This window comes from Vanellus vanellus, assembly GCF_965231255.1.
Source record: "Vanellus vanellus genome assembly, chromosome: 2".
Lineage (NCBI taxonomy): Eukaryota > Metazoa > Chordata > Aves > Charadriiformes > Charadriidae > Vanellus > Vanellus vanellus.
Genome location: NC_138906.1, coordinates 115,116,693 through 115,141,829, shown reverse-complemented (window position 1 = coordinate 115,141,829; position 25,137 = coordinate 115,116,693). Strand labels below are relative to the sequence as shown.

The window sequence follows — 25,137 nt, the reverse complement described above, 5'->3', positions numbered from 1 at the left end:
CCCAAGCAATCCTTTTGAGCTTAATTTTTATGCATTTTGCAAGTAGCTTGTCAAAGCTTCTACCAGACAGAAACCCTTTTCTGCTGGCAATGTACAGAGAGCCAGTAGCAGTTCCTGACACTAAGTCCAGACTTTTAATGCTGTATTTACTACATTTTGAGAGGAAAGGAAGAAACCAAATAAAATAGATGGTGCACAGTTTTGCAACTAACCTGTAACAAAATGTTGTATCTGTTGCCAGCCTCCCTCCTGCAATCTCCTATCAAGACTAACATTTACTCCCTTATTTTTTGGAAACTGGTGAGTTACTCTTGGCAGCTATTCAAATTTTCGCTGGCTTCTGGGGACACTTGCTATTTACTCAGCAGTCTCAGCGGTAAAGTAAAACTTCTCTAATGAAGCAACTGGAGTTCAAATATGCACAAGCAATTAAACACCTGCCAGCCTGATTGCAACTGGTACACTGGCAGTTACATTTCACTTATGTAGCAAATGAAAATCTATTAACTGTTCATTTGCTTCATGGCTTCAGAAATGAGCGTTGCCACTGGTGGTTTCATCCACTTTTCCTTGAGGATAGATCTGAACTCACCAATTCTTGCTCATACACGTTTTGATTTTGGTGAATGCAGTCAGCTGTGTAAGTTTAGTCCAATGCTCAAAGCAACATGCATGACTTTAGATATGTCACTCATAATATCTTAAATGGGAGTCTCCAACAAGCTTACAAGCTCACCTTTGAAATTACTATTAAAGGTCTCACCATTGCAAAGCTCAAAAAAACCTCTTTTTCATTATGAAATTGTTTTGTCCTTTACTATCGGTCCTACCTTCTCCTCAAGGCTTGGCATCCTGGATGAATTTAAAACAAAACATTGGGAGACAAAATTGTAACTGCATAGTTATATTAAAATTACAAAGACATAATGGTTGGGGAGTTAACTCATGTCTCAAATTTAACTATCTGGGCTCTTTTGAACCTCTTGCACATATTCCATAAATACACCCAGAAGCATCCAGTAGTTTCCTGTGGGCAGACTTTCTTGCATGAGAAAACCTTAGGCATGTTTGCATGAACATTAAAAAGTTGATGGCACTTCTTACTAGAGTAGCACACTTCTCCCATTTCAAGTATCTGTAAACCTTAATATGTTTAAAAATTTTAAAAAATTGCAATGAAGCCTAACTTTCCTAATACATTTCAATCAGCCAAATAAATGTTGTACTTATTCTCTCAGATGGGCACATTATTGATCTGATTTTGACCTGCTTATTTTTTACCTCTTCTTCTCACTTGCTAAAGGAATCAGAAGCTTCAGAGCCATTGCCCTTCAAATCACTGTTTTACCTCCTCTGAAATTCAGCTCACCTACTAGTTCTGCATTTTGAAAGTCTGAAAGATAAGACTGAAAAAGTAATTAAGACTTCTAATTCTTCTTCCCACAAAAACATGCAGTTCTGCAGGATACTTATCTAAATGTTAAACAAAGACACACAAATACAACTCCAGAACACACCATCACCTCCCTCCAAAGGACTGCAAAACAAATTGTATTTCTAAAAGCCTGCAAGTTTCCCAACACCCTTTGGGCATTCCCATTGACCATTGCTCCTATCTCTGATGCTTATTATGGGATTTAGAAGGTTTGGCCTAATTATCAGCTCCTCAGGGACAGGTGCATTGCGGGGGGGGGGGGGGGGGGGGGGGGGGGTGTTGTGCCCCAAGCTGAGGGTTTCCTGAGCAGCCCTTCATAAGGGGGTGTCAGCTGAAGCAGCCCTTCATGCTCTTCTGCCTCTCCAGTCAGGGCGCTACAGCTATCAGTGAATCTTTGCGATTAATCAGTTTGGGAAAGTGATCTGGAATAAAAACCACCCAGCCAAAAAAGAAGAGCAACGGGGAAGGGCAAATCTTTTCAGCAAAGCTGCTGAAGAGAGGCTGGTAAACAGACTGCTTGAAATGAGGTGCAGGAGCTTTGCTTTCCCATCCTGCTTTTCAGTTGGGAATGGAAGAAGTAAACATGTTGCAAATAGCAAAAACACTGTGATTGCTTCACCTAACTCTATAATCCTCCCCATTAGGAGGATGGACTCACATCTTCTTCCCAACAACCTAAGCATTACAGGAGCCTAGAGGGTTGGGTCACAGGAAGGATTACTCTCTTCTGTGGCTAATGATGACAGAAAAGGTGATTATCTCACTAGGGTCACCTGAGATGAGATTTAGTGAACCACTGAAGAAGCATAGATAGTTGTCATCCAGAGAGGAGGGAAAAAAAAAAAAAGATAGATTTGCCCTAGTTTCTTTTCTCTGTTCAGAAAAAAACCACTTGCTAGATGTTTTGCTATTACCGCCCAGGGGCCAGTGTCTATGTGGATCAACACAGAGGAAAGGGTGCTTTTCCCTCCTCCTGCCTTGAGGTCCATCCCCTCAGGGCAGGAGTGTTCCCTCAACAGCCCAAGCAGATGGAAATGAAAGGAAATGAGGCCATATCTCTTTTTGGAGGGGGTTGTGGTTTGTTCTTTTTGTTTGGTTTTTGTTTTGCTGCTGGCCACACTGGAAAGGTACTGTGATCCCAGGCACAAAATGCAGCACCTGAGGTACCTCCCCCTTCCGAGAGTGATTCCTCGGTGGAGCAGCCTGCCCCAGCTGAGGTGCCTCTGCTCTTCTTCAGACAGGCCTACATGCAGCAGGCTCGACTGACAGCCACACAACGGAGATTTAAATTGGATGGTTTATTAATCACAGTGGCCTGATTTTCCTTACAGCTGGTACCCCGCTGCTTCCATCAGAAGCTATCGGCTCTGGTAGTGCTCAAAGCCTAGAAGAATCAACAGCTGAATACAAATTGGGGGGAAACATTGATTTTATTATTGGAGGGAGGAAACGAAGCATTGTGCTCGTTAACAGCCCAACCCTGTACGGTGTGATCAGCCAAAAATCTTCAAGAGTTTTAGGAGCATTTTACTTGAGCAATGCATGAGAAAATCATGTCCTAATTAAAGAAGAATCACTAACTAACCCAGAGCTATTTGCATGAAAAGGCATTTGTGATGATAGTGCTCAGAAATATGAATATATCCGAAGCATGGGCAACTTGTATCCTGACCAGAGCTATAAGACCATCCTCCTTTGTCTTTATTGCCCTTAGCTGCAGGGCCGACAATAGAATTTGGTTGCTTTGGTGCTCCAATGATTTGGTTTTACATCTTCTACACTGAGAGTAACTACTAAAGAACTATCTATCATCTCATCTCCATCTTTCTCTTCTGATTTCCTCTTCCCATTGGAAATTCCTGTGTACATTGTGTCAGCAAACACTGGGCTCGTTTTTAGTATTGGATAATGAGAACTGTCTAATTTCAGTCAGAAATCAGGATATGAGAAGTCTTGCCTTTGCTGGAGCCCCAGCCAAATGAATAAAGCTGTCCTGACTTAGTTAAGAACCCAAATTGACTCTTGGCCTTTCACATTCATTAAGACATGAGCTTCCAAAGTTTTTTGATCTTCTTTTTTACTAAAGAAACAATCTGGATCTTGATGACTCATGCATTAAAAAGACTTTGTTCCCAGTCTTCCCTTTCTTTGTACCACATTATCCTAAGGTTTAAAAAAGGGGGGTAGGAGTGGTTGTTGCTCCTGTTCGAATGAAATTTTCACAAAAGGGGCAAAGATTTTGACTTCTTTATACACTCTCCCTGTGAAGGCTGGGAAATGAGACCAAGAATACGATGTTTTTAGCTACCCCTGATATTGTACGTGGTTCATGATATTTAATCGCCACAGGCTAGAGCAGCCTGCAGGCTCTTGGGAGCAGTGCTGGGTGCGAGGCAGAGCTGTGCTGTCAGCTCCCCTCCACCAGCTCCGCAGTGCTCAGCCAAAACGGATTGCCGCAGCTGCTTCACTATTGACTTCACCTGTGTAACAAGGCTGGAAGGATTTATTTTTTTTTCTTAGTAAACTTGATTCACTGTAAATCTATGCTGTACGTGGGGTCAGACATTTTGAGCAGTGAAAGCCAGTTGCTAATGTTTACTGTTAATTTCTCCATCTGGATCTTAACCAGCAGAACCGCTACTTTTATGTTTGATTTTCCCAAATTGCTGAGGCAAGTTTAACTGTCCCCTTCACTTCCACATTCCCACCTCAAATTTATCGCACTTTTTTATGTCCTAAAACCTTTTGTTTAAGTGTTATGGGTTTTTATCATAAAACCATCCTACAGTTCTCCTTTTAAAAAAAAAAAAATCAATGGTCCTTACAGTCTTCTGGCAAAGGAAGTCCATGTGACTCAAATCCTGTTTGCTCTCAAGTTTGCAGACCATTGAATGTATTCTCTCAGGAGAGATTTTGTTCATGTTACATTTGACTTTGTTACCCAAATAGCTCAAAGGATAAGACCGAATAAAACAATTGTAACATTATTTCAGGCTTCCAATTGGAAGAGCTGCATGTCTTTTAAGTATCCGCCATTTTTTAGCAGCTTGAAGGCTGCTCCTGTGCATTGGCTACAAATGGGGAAGATAAAATTTCTGCCCCGAAGCATTGCTGCTTGTTCATAAACAGCTGATTTAGCAATTTAAAGAACAATTTAAAGAGCGGCTGCTCTGGGCTCATCTGGGCCCTCAGCTGCAGGTTTCAGCCTGATGCTGCTCCATCAGGCTCATGGGCGTGAGGCAGCGGGTTTGAGAAAGGGGGGCTCCAAGGGCTCCCACCAGGATGCAAAGACAGACAAAAAAAAACAAGGCTGGTTTGGGGCACTGTAGTTATTTTCACTGAGTACCCTTCAAAGTATTTTTTAAATTCCTGACATTTGGGATTTTTTACCCAAGAACGTGGAGGCAAGCTGCTATTGCCCCACATACACACAAACACTCAGATTTGCCTTTATGATGAGTCCCAAAACTGTTGAGAACAAGGGCAAAACTCGGCTGCCAAGAAGAGGTGACAGTGCTTGAGAGTCACCCCCCGGGCTTCAGACCCCCTTCTCTGCTGTGCCACCCGCACTTCCCCCACTTTCACGTGGAGCAGAATGACTTCCGGAGCAGAAAGAAATGAAGTTGACTATAGAAAAGGTCTTTTTTTCCCCAAAAAACTGTTTTTTCAGTTCACTGATGAAGTGTTAGTGTATAACCTATGGGAGCACATCCGTCCATTAATAATTTGCTGGTGCTCAAATCCTGAAAGGGGTTGAACAGCCTGGTTTCTGACAGGTGCGTGGGAGCAGCGGATGCTTGATGTGTGTCAGAGAGTCCTCAAAAAGATTTGTGGCTAAAATGATTAAAAGCAGGATGGATTACAATTTGACAAGGACCTTTCACTTAGTACAATTATGTACAGCAATTTACTTAGCAAATTTCAGTCTTTATATAGGACAGGACTCATTAGCTACAGTGAGCTGCAATATTACTGACCTCAACATGATCCAAGCCTGTGCCGCCTGGGGAAGATTAATTTTCAGGCTTGGCTATGAAAAATGTGCTCTGGTGAACCGCTACAGGTTGTTTAAACTTGGCAAAAGAGTGTAAGCTGAGAATGATAACGGTGTTGCTTAAACTTTAGCAGTTTCTGTCCATAGACGTTTACCTTCACTGCAGTCTGATCATTTTTCCTTGCCTGTCAGCCCACATTTGAGACAGTTCCAGTGTCACCAGTTCCTTCTAATGGTATCCAGCTTCCTGGGCAGAAGCCAGTTTGGAAATCAGTTAGCTGTGAGTATGCCAACGTGTAACCAGTGTTCACTTCCTCCTAGAAAAATGATAGACAGAAAGATCCTTTTGTGGTTCTGAGGTTAGTTCCCTCTTTTGTTTTGGGGCCATGCTGCATATATTTCCTTAAAATCGTTGTCAGCTTATTGTCATGCAGGAACCAAAGTTTCCCATTTAAGTGGTGTTGTACAGACACAGATTGCTGCCCTTGAGGCACCGGTGTCTAAAACGTACTCATCATTGCAAGGCTGGGAATGTAAAAATAACCTCTAAAAAATACGGTGCAGAATTTGTCCAAAACATGTCAGCAGTATATTTTCTTGTTGCAAATCACGACAAGGAAGATGCATATTTCCCGCACATTTCTTCTCCAGTACTGCAGAAATTGTAGTTTTAGAGATTTATCATTTTTCTGGTTCTGCCCTATTATTCCGGTCTACTACTGGTGTTATTTTGGACATCCTTTAAAGACTTTGCCCTGACAGTGACTGGCAGTGCTAATGAAAATGATAGGTCTGCTCTATTCAGTGTCTGGATAACTGTCAGCAGCCTTCCACGGAAATGTCTATCATTTATTTGGAAAGCTCTTCCCACCACTGTTGTTCAGGGCTTAACTAAAGGGATATCAATACCCAAGTTTCAAAACTAGTCTCTTAGATGTTTAACTCTGGATATAGGGCCACAGACATCTTCCTTGGTTGCAAAAGCTGCTCTGCTGACACCTCTGCTCTGCAAGCAGTTTTAACAGAACAGATGGGGAAGCAAATGGCCAAGGGTACCACGGACAGTCTGTGGTCCCAGGTCCAAGGATGGAAAGAGAGATGGAAAACATCTTAAATGGCTTGGCCGTTAGGTAACATCTAAGGCCACAGTTCAGAACCCAGAAACCACTTAATAACACACTTAGCTTTTTCAAACCATACTCGCAAAACAAAGTGCGTTGCAAAAAATGTTTAAGTCCCTGTATCTGTAAATGCAATGATTCAAAAATCATGGGGCATGCACACGCTTATAAAACACGTAATGCTTTTTAATTCACTTTCTGATTTCCAGGGCTTTTGAATGCACTTGAGTCATGTTAGTAAACTCTTCTCTGCAATCCGGGGGGGCTGAGATTTTACTTCACTTCCAATGAAAATTATGATTCTGTTCCACTTGCGTGTGTCTAGGAGCTGGACCTTAAGGGAAAACGTAGAATTGTCCTGAGATGTGAAAGATCAGTCATGAAAGTTGGCAACACTGGAACTCGTGCATTTTATCACACTTTGAACTCCATGACAATAGGATATTTCTGTACTTGCTTGTACTGATTTCAAAAATTTTCCTCTGCCATCCACTAATTCCAGCAGGTGACTAAATTTTAGAGCACAGCAATAAGTAATTTCACAATATCTACCAGAAATTCCAGTAGATACAGTGTTTTGCACACTGGAAGATTGTACAGTGAGTTCTGTTTTGGTGCTACACACCTAAACTAGCAACTGTGAGAATGATATGTATAATATATGCACAGTGTCTTATGATTGTAAATAAGTCAACAGTGACCTGAGAAACTGTGTCAACAGCCTTTTTCTGTCAGGAACTTTTATTTTTAACTGTTCATTAGACAAGTGCTAATGCAGTTTGCTGGCCTGGGTAGACAAGGATGGAGTACAAAAACTTGATAATTGCTGATAAACAGGAAGTTCCAGCTTGACTATCTTTCTCACGAAAAGCAACAAGTTAAATAATCTAAAATGAAAATAGGGATTTTATTTCTAAGGGGTTATTTCCTCCAGACAAAACAGGAACATGCTGAGGTTTACACTGAAATTCCTTTTGAAGCACTTCCTTTATTACTTTCTCAAGATTTTTGTCATCTTAGTTCAATTTTTTAATGTCTCTGTACTAAATGCAAGCATACATTCAGCGTTCATATATAGTTTCCCTTATTTCCAGCAAACAGCTGCCTAGACTGCGGGCTAGATAAAGGCAGCCCATCCGTAACTGAAGAGCTCTCCTATGAGGTCTCTTTCTCAGAATCCATTACGGTCCTCCCAAAAACCCAAGAATGGCCGAAAAACCAGAGGTTCAAAAAGGAAGACTCTGCTTTGCCTGTAAGTTTGTTCTCGATGTATTTCCTCAATCGTTTTCTTTAACCCATTAATGCCCTGCTTTATATCCCCAGCACATCGGAGTCCCTTAAGAAACATTATCTGTCCTTTGCTATGCGTGCTTCATAGGGGCTGCCCGCTGTGCCGCCTGACCCCTTGTGACTGACTCCCAGAGAGGCACCAAAGCTAACCGGAGATTCAAGCTCAGTTTTTACTTGTACCCCTTGCAGATGAATATGTGTAACTTGATCCACATATATTGCATTACCCACACATTTTTCACATAGAAACAAAGACCAGTTACTGGCACTAAAACTAGCAATCGTTTTCATCACTGGTCTGCTTTCCTACTTTATTCCCCCACAGATTATCTGTCTGTTAACACAGGAATTGAAAATTGCTTCACCATGAAGGGGGGAAAGCAAACCTTCGTCCTGCAGCAGTACTGATTGTCTTCAATCAGTATTCAGTGCAATGACACTATAGGGGATACTACATGAATGGTTAAAGAAAAGTTTATCGTATCATATCATCCAACCAGACGTACACTAAGCAGTCACGTCATTATCTGAATTTTTTTCTTCAAGTCAAGGAAGTCAGTTTTCTGTTTCCATCAGCCCACACAACTTCCATTACTCAAAACTGAAGCATTAGGTTTATGCTTCAGATACCACCTTTTTAGTGAAATGTATGAAATAACTGTAAAATATTTGGAAGCATTTCCTGAATGTTATGATGCCCTGAGGTCATGAACTAATCTGAAATTGTTGCTATCCACACAGACATTGAGTTCTCTGAGAATTATCCATTTGTCCATCTCAGGCACCACCAAAACAGAAGAACCTGAGATGCAGAAGTAAGCTTCCCCAATGAAAGGATGGATAAGACACCAAGTAGATTACAACTGGTGTGAAATCCCCGTGCTTTAGTGTGTCTGGCACTTTTTGTGGTGGGGATAACTTGGTGTCTTGTGGAGAGCAAGGATATCTCTGCATCATGATTTTGGCAAACCAAAGGTTCATCTTTGCTCCTCGTAATGGCAAAACTAGGACCCCAACCTTCATTGCGAAACACACACACACATCGTTCTCTGCAACAGCTCAGACAGTTTCCAGTTGATAGAGCAGGGAGACTGGTGACAAACAGGCAAGAGAAGATGCTACATTGAATATCAGGGACCTGTGGATACATAATTCATTATTATTAGAAAAGGCCAGTAGTGTGCTGGAGATGAACATGCACACAGGACATAATTTTGTGTGCTTGGAAGAGTACATGACAAATATGCCAAGTCATCACAAACAGAGAGTTTCTAAATAAAGTCAAGAATCGCAGCTGTTGACATTGGCAATTCTCTTACTTCATATGCTGCCACTCATGGTATTTGTTTTTTTCCCGTAGCAGGTCAGACTGTAATGGGTCCCAGCAAAAAATCACCTCTTGCTCTGTTACACAGAGCGACCAGTCACCTACACTCTGAAGGATTGTCCCTCCTTCCTCAAGGTGGGCCAACAGGGACAGACTGAAGCCTACACATCATACTTCCTTGCTAGCAGGTTCTCCAGGGCAGGTCTGACCCGTTAATATAATCAGCTTCATAGATAGCATATACTGAGCTGCACGGAGAGAGATTATATGTCATAAAATCACAGAATCACAGAATCTCCTAGATTGGAAAAGACCTGTAAGATCGTCTAGTCCAATAGTTAACCTAACACTGACAAGCCCACCACTAAACCATGTCCCCGAGCACTATATCTACATGACCCTTAAATACCTCCAGGGATGGGGACTCCACCACTGCCCTGGGTAACGCCTTCCAATGCCTGATGACCCTTAAATGGCATGTCCCCTGAAGCTCCCAGAAGAGCGAACTCAACACCACTGTCTGCATAGGGTTAAGTGCAATTTCCCAATGTGGGACCATGATCAATGTGACTTAGCTGAAGATATTACAGAACTAAGAGTCAGTCAGCATTTCATGCCCATCTTAGTACACTCTATAGTTCCACATAGAAACAACATGTCACACAAGATCAGACATGATCCTCAGCCAAAATGTTAGTAATCTAATTTCAGGATAGCACAGCCTCCTTCAGTGCTGCATATTGTGACTCCACTGTTTGTAAGAAAAATCACTGGAAAATTGTGACACAGGACAGAAGAAAGAGGCCCAGCCCCAAACTTTGTGTTAGCACTGCATCATATCATCATGAACCTAGGAGACAGTCAGCCACCATGGAAAATCATTGTAGCTATCCTTTGTAATCGTTTTTGGAGTGTTTGTCATTCTTTCTTGGCAAACGTATTTTTTCTCTTTCCCCTCAGAAAATATATGTATACTGTGTAATTTTTTTCTTATTTTCAAGACAACTTATTGTGCTTTGACTGCTTGTGGACTTTTTGCATCACTGGAAGCAAAATGCATAGATATTCTTTAGTATTTTCTGCGTCTTCAGAAGACTATCCTCCGTGTAGCTTTTATTACATTATTGAGTCTCAGCGTAAGAGTAGCAGTGGTATTGCTGTGTTCTGGGGAGGGAAGATTGTGGTCGAAAATGTCCCAGACAGCATGTAAATTAGTTATTCCATCCCCTGCACTCTTTATCCCCCAATTATGATTAACCCCTATTGAAAGACCATGTGCAATATGATGTAAGAAGTCCTAACCTACATGATCTAGATGTCCTTTGTCCTCTCTTACTTTTAAAATCTAGTGTAAGTTGAATTCTTTTTTTGTTTTCTTTTTTCTTAATCTGTTTAACTGGCTTCATCTAGACATCGGTTAAACCTATTGAGGCCATATTTGTTTAAAAAAGGGAGGACTGGGCTGAAATATCCAGAAGCAAAACATTATTAAAGGCTGGGTTTCCACTCAGTTCCCTAAAGGGAGGAGATGATTTGTAATGCTACTTATTTATACCTCTGACTAACAATCACTGGTTTAAATTACAATTAAGTTAAAAAAACATACAATACCAAAGATCCACAGTTCTTTGAAAAGCATGTTTTTTTACTATCTTTGTTATTATATCTAACAATTATGTCAAAAACCAATGGGCATTTGTTTTTTTTGACATTTGTACAAATGCTTCTGTCATAACGCAACATTCCTGGCTCTGGTCCATGATGCTGCAGTTTCTAAAATATGTAGACATCTTCACATGCCCCCAAATTACTAAGTATCATTTAGTTCAAGCCTACTTGAATAAATTATTTCTTAGCTGCTGGGAGTCCTGTTTCTAAGCCTAAATGCTTCTTGAGTAATAAAAAGTACCAGTAAATTGGCAAGTTGGCATTAGGACTAAGTGATTTTGCTTCTGGGCTTTTCCTCAGATCTTCAGTTTGAACTCTCCTTTAAGACCTCATAAATTAATAGTGATGTGCAAAGCAGGCAGGGATTCATTACACACACACACACGATTGATGTACAACTGTATCCATGATGAAATATGTCAGCTACTTCAACAGCGTTCAAAGATGCTCTGGGGGAGACAGAAGCAGAGCAAAGTGTTATGTCCTGCTGAAACCGGGCAAAAGTTTAAGTAGCACGTAGCTCATTTGTCTCAGCTGAAGTACAGCACTGAGGTTAATACCTCTGCTCCAGTACTGCTCACCAGTCAAACTGCAAGGGAACATGATGACCAAGAAGCTCAATTTCATGTTTCAGTTGGATTCAAGATACGTCAACATACCAGGCCAATATAGAGGGTTGTAGTTCAGCTCTTTGGTGTTATCCATCTACCCTAATATGACTTCCAATCCCATATGGGCATCCCTTTAAAAACAAAAATTCACGTCCTGTCATTTTTGTGCAAATAAAGACGCTACCCTTCTCTACTGTAGAAATTCATCGTTCGGAAAAGCCGGTTCGGACTGACAGAGGTTGGAGACCTCTCTCCTGAAGACATGAAGAAGATCCGCTACCTCTCCCTGATTGAGCTAACGGCCTTCTATGACGCACTGGGGGTGGAGCTGAAGAGGAACCGCTCAGAGAGGGTGCGGGGACGAGGTACCGTGCTGTGGCACCCCCATGGTGGCCACCTGGGCGTAGCTAAGAAGAAACATACGAGGCTGTGTTTTCTCTCTTTCATGTTTGCTGTTATTATTTTTAAGAAAACGGTCTGTTTGGAGTCCCTCTCACTGTACTGCTGGAGAATGATCAAAAGAAGGTTCCCGGAATAAAAGTTCCCCTCATCTTCCAAAAAGTGAGTATAACTCGGCCTACTCAGCCACTAAGATTCAATTCTCCATCATTTGCACTGACACTCAAAACAGTCATCAGGTAAAAGAAGATGCAGGCTTTACAGACTTGAAGGTGTCTACAGGTTGTCTGTCGGTATGTTGAGGTTTGAAAACCTTGTGACAAGGAGACAAAATTTGCCCTTTTTCTGTGTTTTATCTGTGGTGAGGACCTCTTTTGATTTTTGTAATTATGATACCATACAGGAAACTTCAGGAAGCAAATGTCTGACTTCCAGTTTCCCTTTTGTTATTTTATTCGAAAGACACGCAAAATCGTGTGCGTGTGCAGAAGTGGCAGAGATGAGTTGTCTCAGGAGTTTTTATTTCACACGGATTCAAACCATAGGCATTACTTAGCTATTATTTCCAAAACAGAAGTGGTATCTTCTCATTGAGATTTGTGTGACAAGACAACATCATTTGCACGAGGCATTTGACAGTGGATGTCTTGGAGACAGGTACACAGACACAAGCACACATGCAATTACACGGGTTTACGTGGACTCAAGACTACAACAAAATTTCCCCGTAAATTCTGACAAAAGGGAAAGTGTTGTGGAGTTTCAGGGGAAAGACAGGCGTGACACGAATATTTACATGAGTTTGCAATCAGCTTCACAGCTTCCCTGTCAAATTACCATGGGAAATTAGAAGGGTCCAAGAGCTAGGGCAGGAATCAGAGCTGGTGGTGAAAATCCAGAGCTGTATGAATAAATACTAGGAAATTATTTAATTTTTTTTTCCTCGTTCTAAATTATGTTAAATCAAAACATATTTATTTTTTCATATAGAACTAGAGTGGAAAGCCTATTCCTCTATTCACAGAAATTTCAAACTAAAATATCCTGGGATCATTTTCTAATCTGAGTTCTCAGTTCCCAGGAACGTATGTTATCTATAGACCTTTCCATTGTGCTCCTTGGGGAAAGACTTAACCATTTCTCAGAGGTTAATTTTCCCTCAAAACACCATTGTGTTTTACCCCGTGTATCTGCCCTTTTATTAATATGTTTATATGTCAATTGTTCTATAGCAGTGCCAAGTCTCCAATCAAGGACAGAGGGGCCTACTGCATTATCGGTTTTCTGTACTCTGCATGCTCTGTATTTCAGGGTCAGGAATATGGAGATCAAATTAGGAAGGTTTACTTACATGAGCTGTCTTGTTTTCATCAGCAAATTACATAGAAATGTATCTTCATCAAATTAGTTTCAAGGATACCTAGACTGAAAAAAAAGTCAATAGTATTTTTAAGTGCTTCTGAGTATTTTCCTAGGTTTTGTTGTTTGTTTTTTTTTTTTTCAGTTGCTGCTCAAGCTTGAGGAAACAGGTTTAGAAACTGAAGGAATTCTACGAGTGCCTGGATCTGCCTCCAGAGTCAAGGTAGACGCTCGTGCCAGTTTTCTGTCTCCTGCACCACAGACCCTATGTAAAATAATACAGCACACGCAAATGCACCCTGCACATAAATACTGATGTGTGTAGATAAGCGTTTCTATTCCTACCAGTGAAAGGTCAGATTGGTTCCTGGGAACCAATAAATCACAGAACATGTGGTCTATTGCTTTGCATTTGTTAATGTTCTATATAAAGCACAGACTTGATGTTGAATGCAGTTTTTCTCCACTAAACATTGAGTGATCCTCTCAGTTTATCTCTGTCATCCAGAACTGCTGTGATCTTATCTCTGTTTTAATTTGTTTCAGAAATCCACAGTTGCTAAACTGAGTGAACTTCAGATAAAGATCTTATTCGATGTCATTTTAACCTTTGTGTCATTTTATTTCTCATTTATTTTCTGTGATCTTACAATTTTGTGTTCCAAGTGAGAGAAATTTGGCCTGCATTTACTGTTTGGCGGCCTCCAGTACTGCGTTTTCACAGGCTGTTTGCAGGCTACGAACACAGGCTAGTTGGTAGTCAATAACCTGACATTGCGGTGCGGTAATGCTTGCAATTGTTTCTCCAGGCTAAGTTGATTCCCGGCGCTGGAAGCCTTCGGCAGAGACAAATTAGGAAAGCAAGTTTTTTCTGGGCTTAGTAGTGTCTACTTCTTTCCCAGAATTTGTTGGTTTTTTTTTAATCTGGTTTAAAGAAATTCTTATAGTGCATCCCAATCCCAGTTTCTCATCCTCAAGAAAGCTAGTTCTTGCTTTCTGAGGCAGGAAGTCTCAACGTCGTGGCAGCCGCCCAAAGAGCAATGTTGAGGATTGCTAAACATTGATGGGCTAAGGATCATAAAAAATGACTGCACAAGAAAAAGCATCGTTACATGAAACGCGCTGAGGACAGGCAGCAGCATCCCAGCTCGCTTTGACCTGTGGATTGATAAAAGCCCTCAGCACCTTGCAAAGCGCCACATCTTGCAGAAGGGGGCTCCTAATTTGGCCTGCACTTTTCAGCTTCCTCATTTTTTCATACAAATACTTAAAGTATTATTTCACACAATCTCAATTTTTTCCAACCTCTCCGGGGAGATTACACAGCAGGGCTGTGCTCTACCTAATTAAATTACTTTCATATTCTGTACTGTGTCTTGTTCACTTCTTATTTGCAACCTATATCCAGGGAGCTGCTATGAGGTATGACTTTATATGTAACTCTCCTATACTGGGTGGTAAATTAGACTGCCCATATGAAAATTTTAAATTACTTGAGTTTTGGCTTCATTTAAGTCTGTCCCACAAGCCAACCAGCAAGAGAGAGATTTTTTCAAAACAGATCCAGATTTCACCCTTCAAAGCCTTCATACGTTATTATGACATTAGGATTTGAGAGCATTCCAATTTTATTTCAGTCTTGTTTGGAGAAAGCAAAGGCATATGGAAGTGATTAAAGGTTACTCTTCTATAAAACAAAGAATAGAAGAAATAACTACAAGTTTCCCTCTGTATTTTAGTTTGTAACAAAAGCTCCAGTGAACCTAAAATGCATGATAGTCTACTGCAGGATCAGTCACATTTAAAAAAAATGCAAAAACTTTTTTTAAAAGTACTTAGGTGCATATATGTATGTATGTATATGGGGGGGAGTGTATAAATATGCATATATGCTTGACTGTGTGGATACGTATATTAAATGTGTACGTTTCAAAAATCTTGCTTTCTATGTCTATGGATTTTTCCCGGTTCTCAGCAAAAAATGTGGAGTACTTTTTCTCTCCCCTTGTGATTTTGATGAGGTGAGGATTTCTGGTCCGCATTTCCCATTCAGTTACCCGATCAGAATTTAATCCAGGTGTTTGTATGGATTATGTGCAAAGGATGTGAATACAGAGGAAGCTGAGGTAGCCCAGATTACAGCCAGTAAAATGTGCTAGTAAGAACGAGACTGTAACATTATATACCAAATCCTGAATGACTTTCTACTTCCTTTTGTGCCAGCCATTTCACTTCATTATGTGTGACCATAGTTGATATGTAATTTCCTTCCATTCATGTGAGGCGCGGTAAACAGAACCCATTTTTTAAAGTTTTCTGTCTGAATGGACTAAACTTTTTTCGTGCAATATCAAAGTACGTTTGACTACAACATGATCTGAAACCTGAATATTAGCTACAGTTGTGATTTGTCACAAATGGTCTCACAAAAAGCAGCCACAAACTTCCTATAGATAAGGCAGTATTTGGCCAGTAATAGTTGTGAAAGATGCATTATTTATGGATATCCTTCTATTACAATAGCCTCCTTCAATCTTATTAACCCAATAAATTTTTGAGGAGCTTGCATTTTCCAGTCATCTGGGTTTGAAGCCAAATTCTCTTCCTACGAGGAACCTTACTGAATATTTCCCATTCACACACGTGTGCGCAACATTGATTAGTTACCCTCCAGAACTAAACAGACCTCTGTTATAGAGCAAGATGCTGACATTGGAGAACTAGAGGATTAAATGGGCACCCAGATGACCCAAAATCAATTCCGTCTTAGATATCTTGTGGGTTTTGAGGAGTTTTTTTGGCACATATTAAGTGGAGGTTTTCTGACAGTAATGATTGATACCTTTTATTTTTCTATGAAGTGACCAAGTCTAATTATAGCTATCCTTAAACTAAACATCCTTCTAAAGACAGGAAGACCTGAAGTTAAAGCCATTTGCTCAAGGCCCATGGATTTGGATGCCAACAGATTGTCCAGCAAGTTCACCGGCAGTGAGGAAGAACTTAAATTAAATCACTCCTTTGTGATTTAAGGGTCAAAACCTCCGGAGAGTGTTTTAAACAAAAAGAGCAGCTGTGCTAAAAATCGTGTTTAACTGGATTTTCTGTTTCTAGTTCTAAGACATTGCGCAAAATTGTCTTGCTTTAAAGTGCTTCAGATGGGTCACTGGCAGAAATGTAGCTAATGCGAACCAAATTTAGCCTGGGTTGCAAAATATCCCCAGGACCCTGATCTGGTAAGCTGCTCTTTACTCCACACAGCTGTACCTAACCTGCTACTGGTTTAGGGCTACTTTAATTGAACTACCCTGTAAACCTGCCTGTTGTTTATAGTGGGATTTCTGAAGTCATCTCAAACTGCTGGGTCAGAAGCAATGATTAAAGGTCGGGTGTTGCTTTTATCTTTCAGAATCTCCATCAAGAACTTGAGGCAAAATTTTATGAAGACACTTTTGACTGGGACCAAGTACGAAATAATGATGCAGCCGGACTGCTGAAAATGTTTATAAGAGAACTGCCAAGCCCCCTCTTCACAGTAGAATATCTGCCTGCTTTCATCACGCTAGTGGAAAGTAAGTGGAAAAGGAGTTAGTTTGGACTGATCTAGATAAAATGCAACAGCAGACATTACATTATCTTCTCTCTCAAGGAGAGAGAAAAAAAAGGCCAAGTGCATTGCCTAAACGTTTACATTTTCTGCAAGCTTTCCTTTTCAAATGGGAAAAAGTGTCTGCATTTAGCTAATAGCATAGACTCATTTTGTGAGTGACACAACTGTTTAATGTAAGATTTGAAATCTGTGAGCAAACGCTGGCTGGGCAATGACTTTCATATATAGACTCTGATTCACACAAATTATAGATTCCACAAATGAAAGTTTCTGCGAGGTAAACTCAGGTCACTGCCCTTTAGCTGATATTCTGTTGGATCTATTTTATTTCTCTCCAGGTTTATGCTGAGGTCAGAATATTCGTACAAAGATATATGTGGTCACAGAAAGCTTCGGGCAGTCGGGTTTTGTTTTCGGTGTAAATACACCCTCTCCTGCTCAGTACATTTTGTTCATTTCTCTTCCAGGCAGAATGACTATTGACTTCATTGTAAAGTCACTTGAGCTAGGGCAGAGTGAAACTATCAGGACGGTGAATTTATTAGGCAAATGGGTACAGAAAACTTCAAACCTTTATATAAGGTTGCAGCCAAGTTTTCAGGGTCTTCATGAGGTAGTATAAAGGGCACAAGGAGGTGACCTCTTCCTATAACCTTCACGCACCTGACTGCGCTCCTTGCGAGTCCCAGACTGCGTGCACTTACGATCGCTTAGTAGTTTGGAGGAGAAGACTGAACATGAGGTGACTGTGCAGAATAAAGTGGCTTTATTCCCTCCAACAGATATGCTGTCTACAACGCACACCACTTTTTATCCAGACCTCTCTCATCCACCCTGGGTGGAAGCAAATGACAGAGTTATTCTTCCCATCTTCTCCACCCCAGCTCTTCTAGTGAGCATTGCACAGTATCAATGTATACCAATTACGGAGAACATGATGTATTTTGTAACAGACAAGGGGTTCTACGTTTACCTAGAGCGCTAGACTTGGGAAAAACACTTTTGAAGTAATAAGCAATCAGTCTCCACTCCAATAGCACAAGTGTTCAGCAAATTACTCAAAATCAACAGTCCAAAAATTTTCTGAAAACAAATATCCATTTCAGTTTGAAAGGAGGAAAATACTTGATCCATATACAACACATTCTGACCACGATATCAAAGAGAAACTGGCTAGTACTGGAAAATACTGGCTCCTTGCTATTTAGACAGAATGTTATAGAACCTTGTCTCTCCCTGGGACAAAGACCCAATACGATGAGGAAAAGTCCACTCATTACAATTGTTTTTATATTTGGAGATTATGGTTAATAAATATCTCAACCTGCTAGTCTCAGCTGGCCAGTGGTTGCTGCGTTTCTAGAACTGCTGATCGAGAAGGGGGTTAGAACAAACCAATTGTGACTGGGATTTAAAAAATATTAATTATTCATACTCTTAGAGATCTCCAAGATCAAGTTACAGCTACAGGCTTTGCATCTGTTGATCATGCTGCTGCCTGAAGCCAACAGAGACACGGCCAAGGTAAGTTCTTCCTTTGCTATCACCTGCCATCTGTGGTGCTTTTGATTTTTAAATGAGACCCGTTTTTTTTAGTAACGGTCAGTGATCAGATGCTGCACCGTGAAAGTATCCATCTGTGTTTTTTATCATTTCCTTGAAAAGATGTTCCAATTCCCTGATTGTCATTTCTCTTACAAGCAATTAAGAAATAGTTGCTGGAGGTATCCAACTGTTGGTGTCAGTAAATGGCTCCCAGGCATCATGTATTCTGGAGCATCCGTGTCAAAGAGGCATGTTCCTCGCATGGTTTGGAAAAACAAGGTTCAGTTTCTGGGTTTCTGCATAACTGGAATTCTCTGGGATGAGTAGCTGCCCCCCAGGAGCTTGCCTAATGCACTCCCAGTGCTGAAGGGCTTCCAGGGCACTGGACCAGACTGGAGGAGGCAGTCTGAAGTAAAACACCCTGAAACATATATCTGTAGCATGGATGTCAGGACCTCAGCCTCAGCTGGTTTACTTTACAAACCTGCGCCAAGACCCATGTGCTACTTCCTGATAGAGTCACGGTGGCTACAAGCATTTTGGATGCTTGGGAGCTCCCAGATCTGGCTGCAGCTATGTCCTGACCCTAAAAGACACTGGTTGCGTCTTTGGACTTGTTCCCACGAGAAGAAAACCTGGCTGAACAAGCTGTCTGGGAGCCCCCAGACATTTCAACACATCCCCTGCTCATGGGGACCCTGCAGGTCCCCCACCTCTGAAAGTTTCCCACTGGTCAGTTTAGATATAGCTTTATGAGTGCAGGTGCCTTCTTTAACTGTATTTATTTATACCATAACAAAGGACAAGAATAACAACCCTCTTATTTGGAGTTCTACTAGCGCTCTGTGAAGAATGGGGGTTATTTCTTCTACCAAAATCCATATTGATATAGACCTGTATATGTAAAACATGCTAGATGAGTAGTCTTAATTATTACTAGGCTTTTATACAAAAATAGAAGTGATGACAAAACTGAATGCACTTCTACTTGCTATCTATAATGAGATTTTAGAAATTTCTCCAATGCAGTTTCTGTTTTGTAATTCCTGGGTTTGTAAAAATGTTTTAATTGCGATGTCAGGGTACAAAGACAGTGGTTTTAATGGTATGGTGTTGCAAAAGGAGTCATTGGCAGACCCCAACTCTAACCACAGCTGCAATCCATCCTATTCAGTCACTCAAGCAAAATTCTGAATAAACTGCCCAAAAGGGAAATGAGTTTCCTTTGATTCTGCCATGCATGTGCAGAAGTGACGTCAACAAACAGCCACTGAGCGCTTCTTGCTTTCATTATCCCAGATTAAAAGTTTGGGGGTTGCTGGCAGAAATTCCTCAGATTATATCACATACAGGACTGGCGCACATTTGAATAGAGGCTAATCACCCCGGTGATTGCAATATAAAAAGCCTTGGTGAGATACGTCAAAATGGACACGTTACAATCTATGAAAAAACTAAGTATTCCATTGCAACACTTTTATATCTTTCTTCTGCTACAGGATTCAGAGCCTTAGTGCAGACATTGTACTTGACTTCTGCTTTAAGTCGTAGAAAATTTATTAATGTATATTCTGATAACATTAACTATTCCTCTGTGATTGACACAGGTGGTTGTGCCAGCAAATATCTGAGTAATCCAAACTAGAATGAAAAAAAAACCTGAATTTCATCTCCAAGTGCGAAAATAGCAGCTTTCAAGCCAGACACGTTGTGCGTTTGAAAATGATGCATTTAAGAAGTCAACTATTTTGTGAGACTCAGCATAACAAGTGTTGTTTTTCCAGGCCTTTCTTCAGTTCCTGAAGAAGGTGGTTGCTAATGAAGGGAAAAATAAAATGAATTTGTGGAATGTTTCTATGATTGTTGCACCAAACCTCTTCATCTACAAAGGGAAACGCGCAAACCAACAAGAAATGCAAGCAGCCGCCACCACAGCGCACATTGTGCGGCTTTTAATTCGGTACCAGGACATCCTGTGGACAGTGAGTAATGCTGGTTCCCTCTTTATGGCTCCAGTGCAAAGAAGTATTTAGCTATATGCAGCAGCTCTGTCAAAATCAAAGTAAACTGACCTTCCTAGAAGAAACAGCCATTCTTTGGAAACTGGCTGGAGTCTTCTATATCTAGAATGAGATAGACTGACAGCTACCTCTGGATGGAGATCTACCTCGTCTACCTAAGGCATTCATTTTCGCACAAATTTCCCTCTGGAGGTACCTATCCCACACCATTGATTCCACAGGAGAATGCATAGGAGAATGATTTAATCTAGGTGCCTAGGTGAGATATCAAGAGTTGAATGAGATGAAATGACTGTTTAAAGTTTAGCCCATAGTCCTTGCTGGTTGTTAAAGGGAGCTACTAATTGCGTGTATCTTCTTAGAATAAATTTTAATAAACTTAAATAGTATCTTCTGCAGCCTAAAATTTCTAAAGCCCCAACACCATTTTTATGGGGGGAGGGGAAATTACTGTGTATTTTTAGCTCTGGTTTCCTCCCTTTAGGTCCCATCCTTCCTGATTTCCCAAGTGAGAAAAATGAATGAGGCGGCAATGAACAACAGCAAGAGGCAGTTGATGTTTGACAAAGGAGTGAGAAAACTTCTAAGGAGAAAGACCATGGAACGGGAGAGACCTGAAAGACCAGAGGTGTGATAAAAACATATCATTTTCAAGGGCAGCTTTAACCAGCCTCCCTCCTTTCTTATCTCATAAAAGCTTCTGAGGGTGGGGAGGAAATTTTGCCATATAAAATAAACTGATCTGGGAGCTGTCTTGAAAGATGTGCTTTCCAGTCCGACATCCTGATAAGACAAAGCTTTGAGGATTGATTGAGAAAAGGTGAGGAAGGCAGAAAGATTTCTAGCAGCCCAAGCTATAAACTGCTACAAACACATGCTGGTTTTGTACCAATTTGATAAGAAAATGGTCATATGTGGACTGTCCTTGACAGCAATGATCTGTAGATATTCAACAAATGCATGGATCTGTAGCTGAGTAGTAGGATGGTTCATATCAGGATTAATTGCACTTACCCATGCCCTGGTCTGGGCCACTTAATATGCTCCTCACAAGCTTTAGTTTTACAGCTTTGCACTAACTTCCTAAGCGGAGAGAAAATCCAGTTTGCCTAACATAGACCCCCAAAATGGGTCTAAATTTTAAGTGCCTAATGAAGTAGTTTGTGTTGTTCTTCCCCACATAGTCAAAGGGAGATGTGGATACTTTTGAGGATTTCCAGAGCTCCGGGTACAGTTCAGACTTAGGAAAGTCCGATACAAAAATCTTCCCTTGGAGGTCTTAAAGCCACCAGCCTTTCTCCACTGCCTGGATATGGAGTTTAGGACCTTGAGGTCCGCTACTGCAATAGGCACCTAAAATGAACTTCCATGTTAGATGTTACATAATTTGGGCAAGAAAGCATGTTGTGTACACGTGCACAACACAGACAGTCCCTATAGCAGCTTCTATGTAGTATTTCCATGTAGTAACTACCTGTAATAACCTGGAGAGAAAGTCTTTAGTGTCTTCCATGGAGGTTTAAAAGAATGGAGATTGGTGAATTTTAAGAGGAGTAATCAAGGGACTGGTCAAGGTCTCCACGGTTCTTGAAAAACAGTCTCGAAAAACAAAAGAAAAGACGAATTAGGAAGGAGTGCTATTAAGAGATTATAAGAAATCGAGAATAAGCCACCTAATACAGACAACAGAGACAATGCAGCAGGGAACAATATGTATGAATTGTGAATCTGTGCTTATTCAGCTTTTTGGAGAATTCATTTGCCAGCACCGACTGAAATATATTGTGGGTAGGAGAGACATTTGCGCTGCAGATGGAAGCAGAGGTGCTTGTTTAAAATGGCGGTGTAGATTACTGTGTTGCAAAACCGTATTCACCCCAGAACGAATACACTGAGAGCTTCTGAGGAGAGTCAATTACTGCAGTCATTGCACCTTCGGGAGGGCAAGTTCATTGATCGTAGTAATTGGCTTTGCATCTAATAAAAACGAGACTAGCCATGGCAGGCAGCTGAAATACGAAGGGTAAATTGGAGGCAAACTCTGTTTGGATAACTGAGTTGAATTTTGAGAGCACTTAACACAAACCCTGGGTCTCAGATGTTCTAAATTACACAGGGACAGAGACTGGAGAGACTATTGTGTTCTGCTCAGCGTGGTATTAACTGGATTAGAACTGGAATGCAAACCTTGCTAATTGATTTATCTGCCATTAATCATGGAAGAGTGCATAAACTTCATAGATGATCATTTGAACCCTACAGAAGGTCAAATTTCAAATTAACAGAAACCATATGGTACTTTGATACTGTACATAGGCTTCAATCTAGTTGAAGCTAGAGGAAGTGGAAACAGAGAACTGGATCTTCATGCCTCAGGAGAATTTCATCTTAGAAAGGAAGACCAGATATTCCTAGTCATTTTGTTGCATTTTGAAATAAGCACTTGGTTCACTGACCAATGTTAGCAGAAATAACTTCAAAAATCTCAGCTAACAACTTGACTCAATATTACCACAAGCAATTAAAATTCAAGGGCTGTACGTTATTCGGCATGCATTTATATGGTGCTTACCAAGGACATTGTGTCTTTGTGTTGTATATTATTATACCCTATCTATAAATTTGTGTTTGCATGACTGTAAATCTGTTTTCTGAATAATTAAGTGAATCCAGGACAGTGAGTTTTGCAAGCAACCTCAAAAGATTTGCAGAACTGCTTCTGAATGGAGCTACAGCAGTATTTGCCTTAGCCTTACTCTACTGAATATTCATTTTAGGGAGCTGTCACTTTCCCCCCATACCTGCAGTCTGACATACCCGAGGGGGTGATAAGAGTTTATGCTCCACTGCATTCGAAAGTCTCTATGGCAATTCAACTCAACAGCCAAACAAAAGCCAAAGACATCCTGGCTCGATTCCACTGTGAAAACAGGTGGGTAAACCAGAACATTTTGTTTTTCCTGAACAATAATGTCAGAACCACTAATGAATGGAACGTCCCTTTTTCAAAGACTCGTTGTGTTACAAGAACTCTTGTTCTAATCTAAAATTGCTAATTTATGGTTACACTGGTCAAAGAAATTTTAACCGCTGATTTTATTCTTTGTATTTTACTTAATAATTGGCTCCTATACAGAATCAATCTGCCCTCTGTTATGCCGCTACTAAAAACATACGTTTTATAGACTTGCTGCACAGAGAACCCGGAGGGATTGTCTTACATCTGCCTATAAAAGGTTAATGTTTTTATTTCTGTAAGGTAATAATAATTAACAGTTATGGGAAATGGGAAATTGTATCCGAAAGCCTTTTCTGCAAAGTCTTCCCACGTTACCATATAATTCTATTCTTTAAATAAATAATAAAAAATACATTAAATCATAGAAGGCTTAGTTCACTGTGACACAGTAATCTGCCTCTGTAGAAGATTCAGTATTCTGCCTTGCTTGGTTTGGTGGAAGTCCTTGCTTTTGGTAAGTAAGCTCACAGGGGCAAAAATATCAAATTTTACCTTAATATAGGTGGTGGTTGAGAAGATTATAACAGAAAGATAAACTGGAGGGTTTTTTTCTATCCTAGCCGCAGTTCATCACAGAACATGAGAGGCCAGATCCAAAGTTTACATGAAATTGGAGGAAATATAGGTAGGTCTCCTTTTTGAAAATCTAATTCTGAATGCCCTTAACCTCCTAAAACGCCTCAGGACAGTGCTGTTTTCACCCAGCTCGGTTCCTCCTACCTTCCAGCCCATCTGCAGGAAAGGAGTCTGACCCAAAAGCTGTTAAAATCAATGCAATGATTCCTTCCAACTCCAGCATGACTGGAAGGGCACCCTGCAGGAGAGAGTGACCTGATGGCTGGATCTCAGCAGGACTCCTGGCAGTCTTGCCAAATTCATCTAACCTTTCGCTTACCTCTCTCACTCTCATAACTGAGCATTTTTCCATGGTTGAGAGACTCTTAGTCTTCCTCACGCGAGCACTTTCCACCTCGCTGTCAAGCCTTTTCCCAAGACCTATTTCTTCCTTGCTGTATTTAATTGTTAACCTCCTCCAAATAAAAAACACCAAATTGAGAATTCAGCCCCTGCATTTATGGGGGTACTACACTCATACTAATCCGCGCGCTTTGTTTAGATTGTAAATTCCTTGCAGTAGGGATTTTGTCCTCTTCCGTGTTTCACGCAGTGACATTTTTGTAATAACAACAGTGGCTTGCCACACACGTTCCTGGCCTAAAGGTCAAAACCCAGATTTTAATTTGATATTGCACAGTCCTGACTCTCTTTTCTCTATTCACACTGAAACTCTGGATGCTCTGTTGCAGTCTTTTGTCAACTGTCCGAATTAGATTATTCCTTCATTCTTCTAGATTCAGCTCTAAACAGTTTCTATAAAGTTATTACAAAACATCACAGACTGGCTTCAGCAGCAGCCAAGAAGCAAAGTCTTTATTACTGAAGATATACCCATACAAAGCTAAATTTGATTAGTGATTTGTTTTGCCTGGCCAAACAAGATGACCAACTGATCCTAAAACAGGAGAAGACCCTAATGGCTTTTTGAAACAATCCCAAGTATTCTCACCACACTCTTTCAAAAATCTGGACATTTAATTTGCCTCTTCATTTAAAGTTATTTTTATAGTCCTAGATCTTCCAGGGTACCTTAGTCCATTGATTATGCATTAATTCATTTATATTGCTTTCACTTTAATAAAATCATTAGGAGCCCAGTGACCTTGTAAGTAACTGTACA

The 25,137-nt window shown here is 40.6% G+C and overlaps 1 protein-coding gene across 1 annotated transcript in view; it reads left to right on the top strand.

Moving 5' to 3' along the window:
• Positions 1-25,137, top strand: part of ARHGAP28 (Rho GTPase activating protein 28) — a gene marked incomplete at both ends in the record, with an annotated part of 72,513 nt that overhangs the window by 46,509 nt on the left and 867 nt on the right. Inside the window, 11 exons of the mRNA XM_082499037.1 lie at positions 5,622-5,709; positions 7,645-7,802; positions 11,646-11,811; positions 11,916-12,007; positions 13,350-13,427; positions 16,614-16,776; positions 18,256-18,338; positions 20,144-20,341; positions 20,865-21,008; positions 23,158-23,312; positions 23,960-24,024. Coding sequence (XP_082355163.1) covers positions 5,622-5,709; positions 7,645-7,802; positions 11,646-11,811; positions 11,916-12,007; positions 13,350-13,427; positions 16,614-16,776; positions 18,256-18,338; positions 20,144-20,341; positions 20,865-21,008; positions 23,158-23,312; positions 23,960-24,024 — 1,390 coding nt within the window. The remainder of the gene's footprint in view (positions 1-5,621; positions 5,710-7,644; positions 7,803-11,645; positions 11,812-11,915; positions 12,008-13,349; positions 13,428-16,613; positions 16,777-18,255; positions 18,339-20,143; positions 20,342-20,864; positions 21,009-23,157; positions 23,313-23,959; positions 24,025-25,137) is intronic.